Source organism: Delphinapterus leucas, chromosome 20 (genome assembly GCF_059928025.1).
Source record: "Delphinapterus leucas isolate spDelLeu-1000000601 "Yukka" chromosome 20, BTC_Dleu_Yukka2, whole genome shotgun sequence".
NCBI lineage: Eukaryota > Metazoa > Chordata > Mammalia > Artiodactyla > Monodontidae > Delphinapterus > Delphinapterus leucas.
The window spans coordinates 43,180,825-43,196,172 of NC_143148.1; the positions used below are offsets into that span (position 1 = coordinate 43,180,825).

The 15,348-nt window shown below is 44.0% G+C and overlaps 2 protein-coding genes across 16 annotated transcripts in view; both read left to right on the forward strand.

Annotated features, from left to right (window-relative positions):
- The window catches only part of CDH1 (cadherin 1), a 78,860-nt gene extending 67,330 nt beyond the window's left edge, over positions 1–11,530 (forward strand). For 7 of the 8 annotated variants that reach the window (XM_022583350.3, XM_089902392.1, XM_089902388.1 and 4 more), the window contains 5 exons: positions 1,883–2,107; positions 2,597–2,827; positions 5,813–5,943; positions 7,699–7,842; positions 9,751–11,530. In XM_022583350.3, coding sequence (XP_022439058.1) covers positions 1,883–2,107; positions 2,597–2,827; positions 5,813–5,943; positions 7,699–7,842; positions 9,751–9,960 — 941 coding nt within the window. In that variant the 3' untranslated portion in view covers positions 9,961–11,530. Of the gene's footprint in view, positions 1–1,882; positions 2,108–2,596; positions 2,828–5,812; positions 5,944–7,698; positions 7,917–9,750 lie in introns of all 8 variants that reach the window. The other variant, XM_089902387.1, reaches the window with a different exon arrangement.
- Positions 11,531–11,629: 99 nt separating this feature from the next.
- TANGO6 (transport and golgi organization 6 homolog) overlaps positions 11,630–15,348 on the forward strand; it is a 181,899-nt gene continuing 178,180 nt past the window's right edge. For 7 of the 8 annotated variants that reach the window (XR_016390871.1, XR_016390872.1, XR_016390873.1 and 4 more), the window contains exon 1: positions 11,630–15,127. Coding sequence is in view for 4 of the 8 variants with exons in the window: in XM_022583341.2 (XP_022439049.2) it covers positions 15,031–15,127 (97 nt within the window). In the remaining 4 variants the exon portion in view is untranslated. The remainder of the gene's footprint in view (positions 15,128–15,348) is intronic. The other variant, XM_089902384.1, reaches the window with a different exon arrangement.

A 15,348-nucleotide genomic window follows, 5' to 3' on the forward strand; every position in this document is an offset into this window, starting at 1 on the left:
ACAGTTTGAAAAGGGATGAGCATAGCTGTGTTCCTAATTTGGGTGGAAGACCTTAGTTTGCTGACCCCTGACCTAATACTAATGGCTAAATTATGGTACTTTTGAATATATTCCTTCAAGTGTTACTTTGTGCATGACCCAATACTCTTGATGTAGGTCTAAGAGGAGAATGAAGTTTCTTCAGAAAATCTATTATCTTATTAAAAAACATTTTTTAAAGTTTTCTTTAATTAAAAAGAATTTTAGGGGCAGTGGTTAAGAATCTGCCTGCCAATGCGGGAGACACAGGTTCAAGCCCTGCTCCGGGAAGATCCCACATGCTGCTGAGCAACTAAGCCTGTGAGCCACAGCTACTGAAGCCCGCACACCACAACTACAGCCACCACAATGAGAAGCCTGCACACCACAATGAAGAGTAGCCCCTGCTCGCCACAACTAGAGAAAGCCCACACAGCAACGAAGACCCAATGCAGCCAAAAATAAATAAAATAAATCAATTTTTTTAAAAAAGAATTTTAAATTATACTTGCTCATTGTTAAAACAAGAAAATTCGAATGATAAGGTAAAAAGATCTATCCATGGGTGAATGGATAAACAAAATATGGTATACACATACACAATGGAATATTATTCAGCCTTAAAAAAGAAGGAAATCCTGTCATGTGTTACAATGTGGATGAACCTTGAGGACATTGTGCATAGTGAAATAAGCCGGTCACAAAATGACTAATACTGTGGGTTTCCACTTAGATGAGGTACTAATGTGGTCAAATTCATAGAAACAAAGTAGAATGGTGGTTACCAGGAACTGGAGGGGGAAGTAGGGAATTGTTTAATGGGTACAGAATTTCAGTTTTGTAAGATAAAATTATGGAGAGCTGTTTCACCACAATGTGATTATACTAACACGACTGAACTGTACACTTTAAAAATGGTTAAAATGATAAGTTTTATGCTATTTCTTTTAACCACAATTTTCAGAGGTAAAAAGAAAAAATAATCACTATAGCCGCCCAGGTGTAAATATTTATGGATTTGAGCTCCATTCCTCTGGGGTTTTCCCTGCGATATGCTAATATTGATGATGATGATTCTTTGAGGGTCTACTTTTTCTATTATCAAGTGCTATGTCAGGATGTAAAAGAAATACAAACAGAACTGTGTATAAATCTCTGAATCTAATCTGAAAAGCAACTTGGGGCAATTGTAAAAGGCTCCATACTTTGATAACGATCTTAGAGCCTTAGAAGTTCAGAGAAGGAGAACTAGTAGGGGGTGAGGAGGACTTCTTAGAGTGGTTTAAAAAAGTTGTGTTTTTTTAAAAAATTTTATTGAAGTATAGTTGATTTACAATGTTGTGTTAATTTCTTACGTACAGCAAAGTGACTCAGCTATATATATATATATATATATATATATATATATATATTCTTTTTCATATTCTTTTCCATTATGGTTTGTCACAGAATGTTGAATATAGTTCCCTGTGCTATACAGTAGGACCTTGTTGTTTATCCATCCTCTATATAATAGTTTGCATCCGCTAATCCCAAACTCCCATTCCTTCCCTCCCCCACCTCCCTTGGCATAGAGATGTTAAAATTTAATGGATGAATAGTTATGTGTGAAGATGGAGGGAGTCCTTGGTGTGAGGAATAACTTGAATAATTGTTATCAAAGTAGGGAATAGGCATGTCAGAGGTCTGCCCAGCCAGGAATGAGGATGGCCTGGAACCTGCAGGATGGGTGGCTTTGTGGGCAGGGTGGGGCCTGGTGAGGGAGCTCCGAAGAGCCAGGAGAAGAGTTGGATTCAATCTGATGGGAGGCACTAGGGATTCATCAGTGGTCCTGAGCTATGACATTTCCTGTGTATTTTCTTAGGTTCTCCACCTGCTACTGGAACAGGAACGCTGCTTCTATTCCTCGATGATGTGAATGACAATGGCCCCGTACCAGACCCTCGGAGCATGGACTTCTGCCAGAGGGATCCACAGCCTCTCATCATCAACATCATTGATCCTGATCTTCCCCCCAACACTTCTCCCTTCACAGCAGAACTAACACATGGGGCAAGTGTCAACTGGACCATTGAGTACAATGACCAAGGTGGGCACTTGAGTCTTATTTTGGAAACTTTGCTCTGACCCCGTGCTTCCCTCCCGCCTCCCGCTTCTGAATTTCCCTCCTCAATATCCACTTGTCACCCCCTTTATGTTGTTGTTTGTTTTTTGTTGTTGTTTTTGTTTTGTTTTGGCTGCACCACACGTCTTGTGGGATCTTAGTTCCCCGACCAGAGATCGAACCTGGGCCCCCAGCAGTGGAAGCTCGGAGTCCTAACCACTGGACCGCCAGGGAATTCCCCACTTGTCACCCCTTTTAAGGCTTGTTTCCTTGTCCCTTCTACATTTGTGGCATTGAACCAAAGATCCCTTTGTGTTTCTGGTGTCTGAGTCGGTGACATACTGCCCAATAATCTACAACCCAAGCAGCTGTTGTCTTCATTCAGCTTTGGAATGTCCCTAGTTCCCTAATAATTTTAATCTAGAATGAACGTTTTATCTCTCCTGATCCCCTCATTTTTGTTGATTCCTCCAGAACATGAATCTCTGCTTTTTAAGCCAAAGAAAACCCTAGAGGTGGGTGACTACAAAATCAATCTCAAGCTCATAGACAACCAGAACAAAGACCAAGTGACCACCTTAGATGTGCACGTGTGTGACTGTGAAGGAGTTGTCAGCAACTGTTGGAAGGTCGGGCCTCAAGCTGGAGCAGGATTGCAAGTTCCCGCCATTCTGGGGATTCTTGGAGGCATTCTTGCTTTTCTGAGTAAGTGCAGCTGGCGAGTGTTTCAGCCTTTACCTTCTGACATGGGGGAGGTTTTTCTCTTACTGAGCATTCCAGGGGTAAGTGGTCCAAGACTGGAAGGCTGCCCAGTCCTTCTGTTTTGTTCTTTCAACCTCTAAGGGCAGTGTTTCTCCAGCTTGAGTGTACACAAACCACCCGTATATGAGAATGCTGATCCAGTAGGTCTGGGGTGAGGCCTCAGCCTCTGCATTTCTAACCAGCTCTGAGGTGATGCTGATGTTGCAGGTCTTTGGACCATGCTTGGAGCAGCGAGGCCTGGTCACCACCACCTTCTCCACATCCCACCCTGGAAGAGGGTGTAGAGGAAGTGGAAGGCACGTATCTGGAAACTGAGCATGTCACCTTCACTCACATCCCACCGGCCCAAACACAGCCACACCTGGAACCTCCCACTCTAACAGGGTGACCATGTGTCCAATTAAAACTTGGTGCCGGGCTTCCCTGGTGGCGCAGTGGTTGAGAGTCCGCCTGCCGATGCAGGGGACGCGGGTTTGTGTCCCGGTCCGGGAAGATCCCACATGCCGCGGAGCGGCTGGGCCCGTTAGCCGTGGCCGCTGAGCCTGCGCGTCCGGAGCCTGTGCTCCGCAACGGGAGAGGTCACAACAGTGAGAGGCCCGCGTACCGCAAAAAAAACAAAAACAAAAAAACAACTTGGTGCCAAGAGTAGGGGTGGAGTGTGGGGTGCATGGTGAGTATCAGTGACTCAAAGGATGGTGCCAAGAGTAGGGGTGGAGTGTGGGGTGCACGGTGAGTATCAGTGACTCAAAGGATGAAGGGAAAAAAGGTTACTGGGGAAAATTTGGCAGTTTCTAACAGTCCTTAAAACCTACATTACCTGAGGCTACCTGTAGACTGAGCCCTAGGGTTGACACAGGTGCTGTTATGGTTTCTAAAAGCTAGTGACGGGCAAGTCAGAAAACCTCAAAGATAGTGTTGTTTTGCTTTTTTTATCATTAGGAGCTATGACACGTGGTTCAGGTCATGAAGGTCCTTGCAGTCAGAAGAGGAGGCTGTTAATTGAGTCTTGAGAAAGGTTTGGTGGAAGACAGGATACTTGGGCCACAGCGACTGGGGGAATCCTCATAGACAGAGGGCTATTTGTGGTGGTTCCCACACTAGCAAAGACACAGAGAGAGGAAGGCTTGACGGACTGTGTAGGGCAGAGAGGCCGACCTTGCTGGGGTAGAAGAAAGTCCTTAGAGGGGAGCAATGGGACCACCTGGGGGCTTTCAGTTTAGATTCAGCAGTGTTACTGATCCTGCAGCTTCGACAGATTGAAGAAGGGATTACCTGTTGGCCTTCGGGAAATGTTTGCAGTGTGTCCCCTTAGCTCCTACCCTCTGCTGCATCCTCTCAAAATTGAAAAGGAAGGAGAGAGTTGTTTAAAATTCAGTGAACTTTCCGGACCTTTCTTCCTCCAGGATTCACGTGGCTTTATTGCCGCCATGCAGTTATACTTAAAATATTGACTTTTTTTATAGTAGCTTTATCTAACTTTGCTATGGGTGTATTTCATTAGAGATAGGGGCCGAGAACAACATTTCGGAATGTTCAAATGTGCAACATTTACAGCAGAAGCAATGCCAGTGTGCAGATTTCCAACGCCTTGTTCCTTATGGGCAGACATCGAAATTAAGCATCTAAAGAATATTCTAGAGAGACAAGAGGATATGAAGGTTTTTGTGTAGTCAGCCAATATTTGGTTACTTACTTTGTGCAGCATTTGTCTCTGACACCGGGGATTGGGGGATTTCAGGATAGCTAAGTTGGGTGGTACTTCCTGAAGTGATAACAGTATGCCATGTTTTGGTTACTTTCCCTTACATAACATTTAAGTAATGTCTGATAAGAAGCATCCTTTTGGAAACGATAGCCCTTCTCTCGCTCTTCAGCTCTAGCCTCCACAGGGATGGGGGCTGTTTGCAGCTTCCATTGTTTTCAGTGCTGTGTCTTCAGGGCCAAGGCAGACCTGGCCCACCTAGCAAGAACTCACTCAGTATTTCTGTTCTTCAGTCATGGTCCAGGGGGTTATATTGTTTATCTGGATAAGACCTTGGAACCTTTCTGATTTCAGAAACAGGTAGGTTGGGTACTTGCAAGTGTATGCCACCTCCTGTCTCAGTGCAGTGGTGCTTCACTACGTACTTGGGTATAAGGACCTATAAGTTAGAAAACACACGGAATCATATTTTTTTCCCATTCACAATAAATTATTTAATGTTTTAAAAAATTAAATATTAATTGTATATAGCCTAGACATAGCCCCCAAGATCAGGTGAAAACCTTGAAAATAGATTTTAAAGCTCGCTTACATGATTTATCCTAAGAGAAGATAAGGAATATACCAAGTGCTTTTTTTTTTGCTGTTTATTTTTAATTTTAAAATTTTTTGGTGTTTTTTCATGGTGTACCAGGTGACTTTACAGTCTGTGCCCCACTCCCCTCCCCTGTAACTGAATAAGAATAATATGCATGTATTAGTCACATTTAGGCTGACCCAGCCCTGCTCACAAACCTTCAATGGCTTCAACCCACTCTGAATCAAAGCCAAAGTCCCTCCAGAGGTCCGCATGTCCTTGCTGCCCCTCTGACCCCCTGTCCCCTTCTTTCTCCCCTGATGATCCTGCTACAGCCACGCTGACCCTGTCTTTCCTTAACCACACCAGTCTGCTTGGAGTCTTTGCCTGGACCATTTCTGCTGCCTGGAGTACTTTGCTCCAGATTTTGGGAAATGACTGATTGGTTTAAGGTCCAGTTAAAGACCACAATTGAGTTCTCATGTAATTGTCCACTGTGTAGTGCTGCATATATTAACCTCAGGGATATGAAGACATGTGAGTTGTCTTATAGCCATCTGTCTGGTCTGCAAGGCAGTGGTGCTCTGTGCCAGCTGCTGCTTACGGCTTTCTTGACCTGTGGCTCTTCTCTCTCTCTTCCCCACTCCAGTCCTGATTCTGCTGCTTCTGCTACTTATTCGGAGGAGAAGGGTAGTCAAAGAGCCCTTACTGCCCCCAGAAGACGACACCCGGGACAACATTTATTACTATGATGAAGAAGGAGGTGGAGAAGAAGACCAGGTGGGTGTTTAAAACCATGGGAGAAAGCTTAATGGCAATCTCTTTATTTGGAGGAAGCAATGATTAGGGGAAGACAGACATCTGAAACAGCTCTGTCACTTTGCCTATTTTTTTAAAGACCTTTCATCTACACAAGAAAATAGATGTCATTAACCATCATCACCATCATCATCATCATCATCAATACAGCATTGCTAACATTTATTTATTGTTCAGATGAATGAACAGAGGCACAGAGCAGTTAAGCAATTTGCCCAAAGTCACAGAGCTAGGAAGCAGTAAAACCAGGTGGTCTGACTCCAGAGCCTACTCTCCTCAGTGCTATTTCCAGGACATGAACTTTATTCAAATTATCTTTGACATAGAGCAACTCATCTGTTTTTTGTTGTTGTTTTTATAAATTTATTTATTTTTGGCTGCGTTGGGTCTTCGTTGCTTTTGTGCAGGCTTTCTCTAGTTGTGGCGAGCCGGGTCTATTCTTCGTTGCGGTGCACGGGCTTCTCATTGTGGTGGCTTCTCTTGAGGAACACAAGGACTGATCTGTTTTAATATTTTGTTTCCTTTGAGTTTGTAGCTGTGCCAAATGGTTTTTTGCTTTTTGTAGATGTTAATTCTTCAGGCCTTCTTTATTTCTCTTGATTTTGGAGATGGTCTTAACTTGCCTTACCCTGTATTATTGAGGTATTACCACAATAATGCTGTATAACAGGCAATCCCAGAATGTCAGTGGCACACGTCAATAAGCATGTTTTTCTCATGCGTTTGTGGGTTAGCTGGGACAGTTGCTGGTCTCAGCTAGTGTCTTACTCTATTCGGGCTGCTGTAACAAAATACCATAGACTGGGTGCTTATAAACAACAGAAATTTATTTCTCACAGTTCTGGAAGCTGGGAAATGCAAGGTCAAGGTGCTGGCAGATTCAGTGCCTAGTGAGGGCCCTCTTCCTGGTTCATAGATGGCCCTTGTCTCACTGTGTCCTCATGTGGTGGAATGGGCAAGGGAGCTCTGGGTGTCTTTTATGAGGGCACTAATCCCATTCCTGAGGGCTCCATACACTGTCACAACCTAATCACCTGCCAAACGTCCTACCTCCAAATACCATCACATTGTTTCAACTTGTGAATTTAGGAGGCACACAAACAGTCTTATGGCATCTAGGCTCAGAAGAATGTGTGGGTTGGTCGGGGCTAGGCTGATATAGGCTGCACTTGGCTGGATGGCTGTGTGCTGTGAGTTGTGTCCAGGAATGTTCCATATAATTCCTATCTTCTTTGTCCCAGCAGGTAAGACCAAAGTAGAGTTAAGGCCTTTGCCTGTGTCACATGTATTGATGTCCCATTGGTCAAAGCAAGTCAAATGGCATAGCCCTACATTAATGGATTTCTATTCTTTTCACAGAGGATAGGGTGGGAAAGGAGTGAATATTTTCTGAATAATAATCTAATAATCATACCCTATGAAAAGTTAATAAGGTAAAACAGTCTACACCTATACCCACAAATGTTCCTCACAAGGCTTTTATACTGTATTTCCTTCCGGTGCTATTTGGAGACTCTTGGGTTGAAAACTACCATTTCAGAAAAGAAAAAAAAAAACCAACTGCCATTTCAGGTTACATTGGCACATGCTTGTAGATATCATACAGCTGACTGTTAAGGCCTTAGCCAGTACCATAATCTGTAAACCAAATATGACCCTGTGTTTATGACTGTTTCTATTTTACTCTTTGCTATGCTTTTACCTTTTTCTCTAAAGGAGTATGACCTGAGCCAGCTACACAGGGGCCTGGATGCTCGTCCCGAAGTGACTCGCAATGATGTGGCGCCAACCCTCCTGAGTGTGCCCCAGTATCGACCCCGACCTGCCAATCCTGATGAAATTGGAAACTTTATTGATGAAGTAAGTAAGCAGAGTCAAAAACCAAGACACAACAAACTCATCTCTAAACTTGGAAAGGAGCTGTTGTGTCAAAAGTGAGAAAAATTCTTTAGAGTCTTTCCTTTACCATGTTTTCATCCCTGAGCCCTATTTGTTTTTGTTTTTGTTTTTGTTTTTTTCCGTACGCGGGCCTCTCACTGTTGTGACCTCTCCCGTTGAGGAGCATAGGCTTCGGACGCGCAGGCTCAGCGGCCATGGCTCACGGGCCCAGCCGCTGCGCGGCACGTGGGATCTTCCCGGACCGGGGCACGAACCCGTGTCCCCTGCATCGGCAGGCGGACTCCCAACGACTGCGCCACCAGGGAAGCCCTCCCTGAGCCCTATTTGTTTTTTTATTTGTGCCTCATCTAAATTTCAGAACTAATAGCACTTTGAATTAGTCTTAGGGAATTTGCAAAGTTCATACAGCAAAACCAAGACTTGGTTGAAAAGATTTAATAGAATAAGAAATGAAACTAAAGAGATTCAAAGTAGATTCAGTTTTGTTTCACTAATGGGTCTCTCTTTCCCTGCATTACATTGGGACGTAATGTTAAATGTGTATCACAAGGCTACCTGAGGGCCAGAAAAATAGTTTCCATATTGTATATATCAGAAATGCGTTCAACTATAAATACCAGAAGCTTAAATAGATATGAGTAGAGTTACCTCATGCAAATAGAAGACTAGGGTAAGCAGTCTAGGCTGGTGCATCACCCTTTTCTACCTTTCTGCTGCATGATCTCAGCACATCCTTGTTCTCATGCTTGCTGCTTTATGATCACAGGATGGCTGCCACACTTCCAGGCCTTGAGCCTGTTTTCCTGTCAAGAAGTAGGAAGGGCAGAGCAGTGGGCAAAAACTTTCTTCTAGCAAACTGTTAGGCAAGAAGGAAGTTCATCCTACATGTTATTGGCCAGGACTGTCACAGGATTGTCCCTATATGCAAGGGAGGATGGGAAATAGGCATTAAGTTAATTAGCTTAGGGTAAGATGAGGAAGAACTGGTGGGGTTAAGCAAAGAACCAAGTAAGATAATAATAGTCCAGTGGGATCTACTTCCTTAAACTATGTTACCTGATTACTTGCTCAGTTGCTGGAATGATTTTCAGGGCTTGTCTGATGGTCCAGTGGCCTTCAGCAAGTCTTCACGGTGTAGGGCAGGTTTTGCTTTAGCTTCCCTGAGGAGTTGTTGTCACCAAGGACTATATAAAGCATGGCAGTGTTGGAAGTGATCAAGCCAGATCCATTCTAGGCACTGGATCTTAGAGACAACTGAGAACAGGAAGGGCCACTTTAAACCATCCCTTTTAGATACATCTCGATTCAGGTATTTTCCTCCATTCACATTCATTTGTGTATCATCATATCTGATTATAGCTATTTCTTAATTACAAAAATAAAATGTTTGCTATTTAAAAAATATAAATTATGAAAATGTATATAAAGAAAAAATGTGCAAGTCCTCCCTCAGTTCCCCTGACCATAATCACCAAAGTTAATTTAGCAGTTTGGCATTCATCCTTTCAGATCTTCTCGGGCTGAAATGCAGGCTGTGTAGCCTGGCATGACTGTCCTCATTGTTTTTAGTCTCTCCATCCTGATTGGTTGGTGCTCATCTCTCCTGCCTACATATAATTTACCAGTTTCGTTTAGGGGGAAAACATTCTGCATACTTTATCTTTTCATTAACAATATATCATGTCCATCTTCTGTTCCAGTTTGTATTACATTTACCTTGTTGGTGTTCAGTGCTCCTGGCGTTCTGCAGGATGGTCTCATTGTTGTGCCGTTAACACTGGGCTTTACGCACCAAAAGAAGGCATCTTGCCTAAGGTGACAGGTGTGCGATTCCTCTCAATGAAAGATCCTATTGTCTTCCTTCTTTAGAACCTGAAGGCAGCTGATAGTGACCCCACCGCCCCACCCTATGACTCTCTGCTGGTGTTTGATTATGAAGGAAGCGGCTCCGAAGCTGCTAGTCTGAGCTCCCTGAATTCCTCGGAGTCAGACCAAGACCAGGATTATGACTACCTGAACGAATGGGGCAGTCGCTTCAAGAAGCTGGCGGACATGTATGGAGGCGGCGAGGATGACTAGGGGACTCAAGACCGATGGGGAGACAGATGGGTCCCTACACTCATGTGATGGGAAATGGGGGAATAGTATTCCTGATGGTTTTCCAGCTTCCTTCACTTGAGATGCGTTTCTGGAGAAGAGACCCGTGGTCAGTGATAGGACTGTTATGATTTCCACTTTATAGATCTAATCTGTGTGTTAGAACGATTTTGACTCATTCCATGAATCTTTTTTTTCCCTTTCATCACTCTTTACATGATGACGATGTCCAAAAGACCCCCAAATTTTAATATTTCAAAAGAGTAGCTTCAGCCTCAGAAGGTTCTGCTGGCAACTGGCAGATTTCCGTAAGGGCTTTGCCTCATTTTTCAAAGGAAGGTGAGGGGTCAATTTCCCTATTGTAGATTTTATATAAAGAAATTAATTTGTGTGCTTTCATTCCTCCTGTCACTGCACTGGTGTCCCATGTTCTAATATCCATTCTTACAGCCTCTGAATTCTATCACATTTCTCTGATGCAGAAATTATTGGGCTCTTTTAGGGAAAGAGCCTTATGTCTTAGTCTGGCCATATGCTGAGTGGGTATTGTGTACTCCTAAGAGCTTTTAACGGTTTTCCTTTTCCATCTCCTGAGTACATAACTTGAAATGGGCATCTATCCAGTTTACTTGTCCTGAGTAAGAATGTTATGTGAATGTCGTTATGGGGTGCTTTGGTTCTAAACAGGGAGCCTGGACCAGAAAAGGTGGTGAGTTTTCAGGTGCCACTGAACTTTTAATGTTCATTTATCCCTAAAACAAAAGTGTGATGCATTCCGGGACTCAGAATAGTGCCTGAAGTGCTGCAGCCAAAGACAGAAGCTGGCTCATCACAGCAGAGGGGAGATGTGAAACGTGGCCATGGAGATGGCAGGGGAGATTATTACTGAGCCTGGAAATTGAGCCAACTGAGGCTGAAGACTGTTGCGGTGGCTCTACCTCCAGACCTGAAAATTCTGAAAGAGTAGAGGAATCTCAACACTCGTTTCCTGCCAGGATCCTTGTACCGTGGTTTGTACCCAAAGCACAGAATCCCCAGTGCCTGCTTTTGTTGATCTATAGAAAATGCTGGCTGGTCTGGACACATTTGCCCAAATTCCAACTGTGCATGAAAACTTCAGAATGTTTTAAAAATCCAAAATTTTTTTTTCTTAGGAGCAGGAAGAAAACACTCCTTGAAAGGGTGTTAGCAAAGGGAGGTGAGGGTAGGGAGAACCTTAATTTGGATCCGTTTTTAGTTGAAACGCAACCTTTAAGAAACCTTTGACAACCATAGACCAGAACTTTATCTAAATTGCTTCCCTATCTATCAGCTGTTTTTGGAAGAAAAACCCATCCCTGCAACCACTTCTTAGAACTGTCTTGATTTTTCAGCAATTTAAACTCTAATGTAGTTCTGTGTAGAGAATGTCACTGTAGTTTTGAGTGTATATGTGTGTGGGTGCTGATAATTTTGTATTTTCTTTGGGAAAAGGAAAACAATTCAAGGTGGAAAAAATTATTCTTAAATATTCATTTTTATAAATTTTATTAAAGAATTTTGTTACACCATTGTCAAACTTGTTTTATTTGATTACACAATTCCAGGCCAGACAGACAAATGGTTAGGTGAGCTTATTCAAAACATGGAGAAAGAAGCTTCATATTAAAATGACTTCCCCTGAACTTTGTGTCATTCTGTTGGGGCAGAATAGCGGGGAAACTGCGTACCTAAGGTCACTTTATTTGAAGGATATCCACCCATGTGGCATGTAGTGAAACCAATGAAATCTCCTTGTCAGGAGGCTACTGTGGGTTGTGCCGAGGGATAGAAAGAAGCAGGGCTTCAAATAACATTGTAGGTCAGCAAAGTTAGTACAGGGCAGTGGTTCTCCACTGGGGAAGATTGTGGCCCCCTCCCCCAGGGGACGCTGGCAAGTTCTGGAGATACTTTTGGTTGTCATGACTGGTGAGGTGCTAGCAGCATCAAGTCCAGGTCAGGGACGCTGCTAAACATCCTGCAATACACAGGACAGCCTCCCTCCACAAAGAATTATCAGGTGCAAAATATCAACAGTGCGGGCTTCCCTGGTGGCGCAGTGGTTGAGAGTCCGCCTGCCGATGCAGGGGACGTGGGTTCGTGCCCCGGTCCGGGAGGATCCCACATGCCGCGCAGCGGCTGGGCCCGTGAGCCGTGGCCGCTGAACCTGCGCGTCCGGAGCCTGTGCTCCACAACGGGAGAGGCCACAACAGTGAGAGGCCCGCGTACCGCAAAAAAAAAAAAAAAAAAAAATTGTAGTAAAATATAACATTTTACCATTTGAAACACTTTTAAGTGTATGATTCAATGGTATTAAGTACCTTCAAAATGTTGTATAACCATCACCTCTATTTTCAGAACTTTTTCATCATCCCAAACAAGTAAGTGGAATCATTTAATATTTGTCCTTTTAAATTTGGCTTATTTCACCTAGCATAATGTCTTCAAAGTTCATCCATATTGCAGCATGTATCAGAACTTCATTTTTTTTTTTAATTAATTAATTTTTGGATGTGTTGGGTCTCCGTTGTTGTGCGCGTGCTTTCTCTAGTTGCAGAGAGCGGGGGCTACTCCTCGTTGCAGTGCGCAGGCTTCTCATTGTGGTGGTTTCTCTCCAGAGCGCAGACTCAGCAGCTGTGGCGCCTGGGCTTAGTTGCTCCGTGGCATGTGGGATCCTCCCAGACTAGGGCTCGAACCTGTGTCCCCTTCATTGGCAGGCGGATTCCCAACCACTGCACCACCAGGGAAGCCCAGAACTTCATTTTTTAAATGGCTGAATAATATTCCATTATGTGTATATGCAATATCATAAAGAACGTGGGGGTCAATTATGGAAAATGGAATGCAACCACTCCAGTAATCACATGTGACTTTAGAAGATAAGAACCTTCAATTGCTGCAGTCTTTGATGGGAATTCTGTTTCTATAAAAACAGCCATTGATAACTATTGGGTGCGTTAGGCTTGTTAGGTCTGGGTTGAAGCAAACAGCCCCCAGCCTGCTTAAATCGCTTGTTCAGCTGCTGACCCTAAAGTTTCTGACAAGGTTGGGTCCCTTGGCTAATTTCAAATCAACCAAACATGTTTTACACCAATACAGACTTCTTTGTGCATCTTGAACAACCCCATATGGTTCATTGCAGAGAAGCAGCGCCCTCTCCCTGTAGCTCTTGAGGGTATTGGCTGTGATGGATGTTTAATAGCATATTACCAGGGCGTCTCCCAGCTGTACTTCTGTGTTTTAACGAAGCTGCCCAGAGCAAACTGAGGAAGGGGCTACCAGCATTCAATTCCTACAAACTAAAATTCTGTGAGGATGGAGACGCTAGTGAGAATAAAAAGGGGTCAGGCCAGAGGTGGGCGGCTGGCTCTTCCCATATAGCCTTGTCCAGTATGGAGCTCTGAGGTGAAGTCTGAGAATTCTCAGTTCAAACCTGGTGTATTTTTCAAGGTAGGAGGATAGAAAAGATCTTAATAAAATATTGTCTACTGGTTTGATTTATACTTTGAAATATTTAGACATGGTATGAGGGCCTCCATTTGTATTTTTCACTAATCCCCACAAATATTAGGGGTGGGCCTTCCCCACACGATGCCCTATACCCATTTTGCTAAATGTTTAACACCTTGAAATGACCTCAAAATTTTTTTTCCCCAAAATGAACTTGTGTCCACACATTATTGAAGAAAAACTGTCTATTGACAAAACCTAGGGTGGGATATAATGAAAAGAATCCTAGGAAATTTTGTAGGTCATTTATTTCCCCTTCAAAAATGTTCCTCCAATTTATAGATATTTTGGCAGGTTTTGTTTGAGGAAGAGATGGGGAGGAAGATCCAGGTAAATTTATTAAGTATCTCCTCTGTTGCAGACATTGCTAAATATTTGAGAGCAGTATCACTTTAACTCCCTAAGATAGCCTAGTGAAAATGGTTCTGATATCTTCTCATTCTAGAGAGTAGGAAATGGCTGAAGGACTAGGGCTGGAGCCCAGAGAAATGGGAGTGACCCGGAGGGGGCCTGACTCACTGAGAAGAGTTAAATGATCAATTTCCTCCCCCAGTGGCATCGTCTTGCATATGGAGCGCAGCCCATTTCCCAAGACTTCTAGCAGCTAACTGCTGAAGAGCAGTCATCAGTCATGAACTCAGGTTAGCTCAGGGGATCTCAAGGAAATGCAGGACAGCCTCTTGGGAGCAGTTTCACGAAGTGGGTATTGGAGCTGTTTGTGACAATGATAGGAGAAATTATTGACTGAGTGAAGGGAAAGGTAGGAGTGCTAAAGTCTTGCTCTCAGAAGCATTGTCCTGGATTTGCAGCATGCCTTTCAGACAACATGACTTTTGAATGTCCCACCAGGATTCATGTAGGTGAAAACCTGTTTCGATGATATAAATCTCCAACGCATTCTGTTTTACATATTAACTCAATTTTGATGGGGCACGATTTTAATAGACATTGAATTTTCCAGGAATGCCTGTAAATAGGGCAAAGATTGAGCTTTTATTGGGAACTGAGTCCATTTAAGAAATCATATCAATAACAATGTTTGTTATTTGTTATTATTCACAATGGATGTGTTTAGTACTTATTTTAAAATGTCACTAATGAAGAAATTCAACGGTTGAATATTGTTTTACATGCCCAAACTTCATTATAAGAAGGTGCAGCAACTGATTGCTTCACTATGACCTTCAGTGTTCCGGTACTCAAATATTTTCATACTGAAATTCCTATTATGTCATAATTAAACTACTTCTCTCATCCTTTTTCTTTATATAGAGGTTAAACATGTTGAGTGTCTGAAATCGTGCATGTAGGTAAGTTGTGTTAGCTATGTTTGCTTCCCCCGCCCCCTGCGAGTACAGGTGGCCTGAGAAAAGATTTCTTCGTGAAGGTCGCAGTCCCAACCAAGTCGACCCCGCCCCACGCCGCGGGCCCCGCCCCTAGGGCTTCGGCCACGCTCAACGTGGCGGCGACGCCGGTCCGCCGAGGCGCCTGCGCAAGTCGCATGTGGCGCGTCCCATTCCAGTCATGGCGGCCCTCCGGCAGACATCGGGCAGCGGGGTTCTGGAAACGTGTGGTCTGGAGCGGATTTTGGAGGCGTTGAAGCTGCTGCTGAGCCCGGGAGGTGAGAGGACGGATCTCGGCGCCTGGCTGCACCCGAGACTCTCAGGGCCAGCGGTCTTCCAGGGCTGCTCTTCTTCCCGCGGCTTGCGCCCCTCAGGCCCTCCCCGGGACCCCTCTGGCCCTGAGGCCGCCCAGCCCCGCACCTGGGGGCTTTGGGCAGGGTCTGTACAGCCTCCTTTTACGCTTGAGGAAACCGAGGTTCAGGGAGGGCTGGGATCCGTT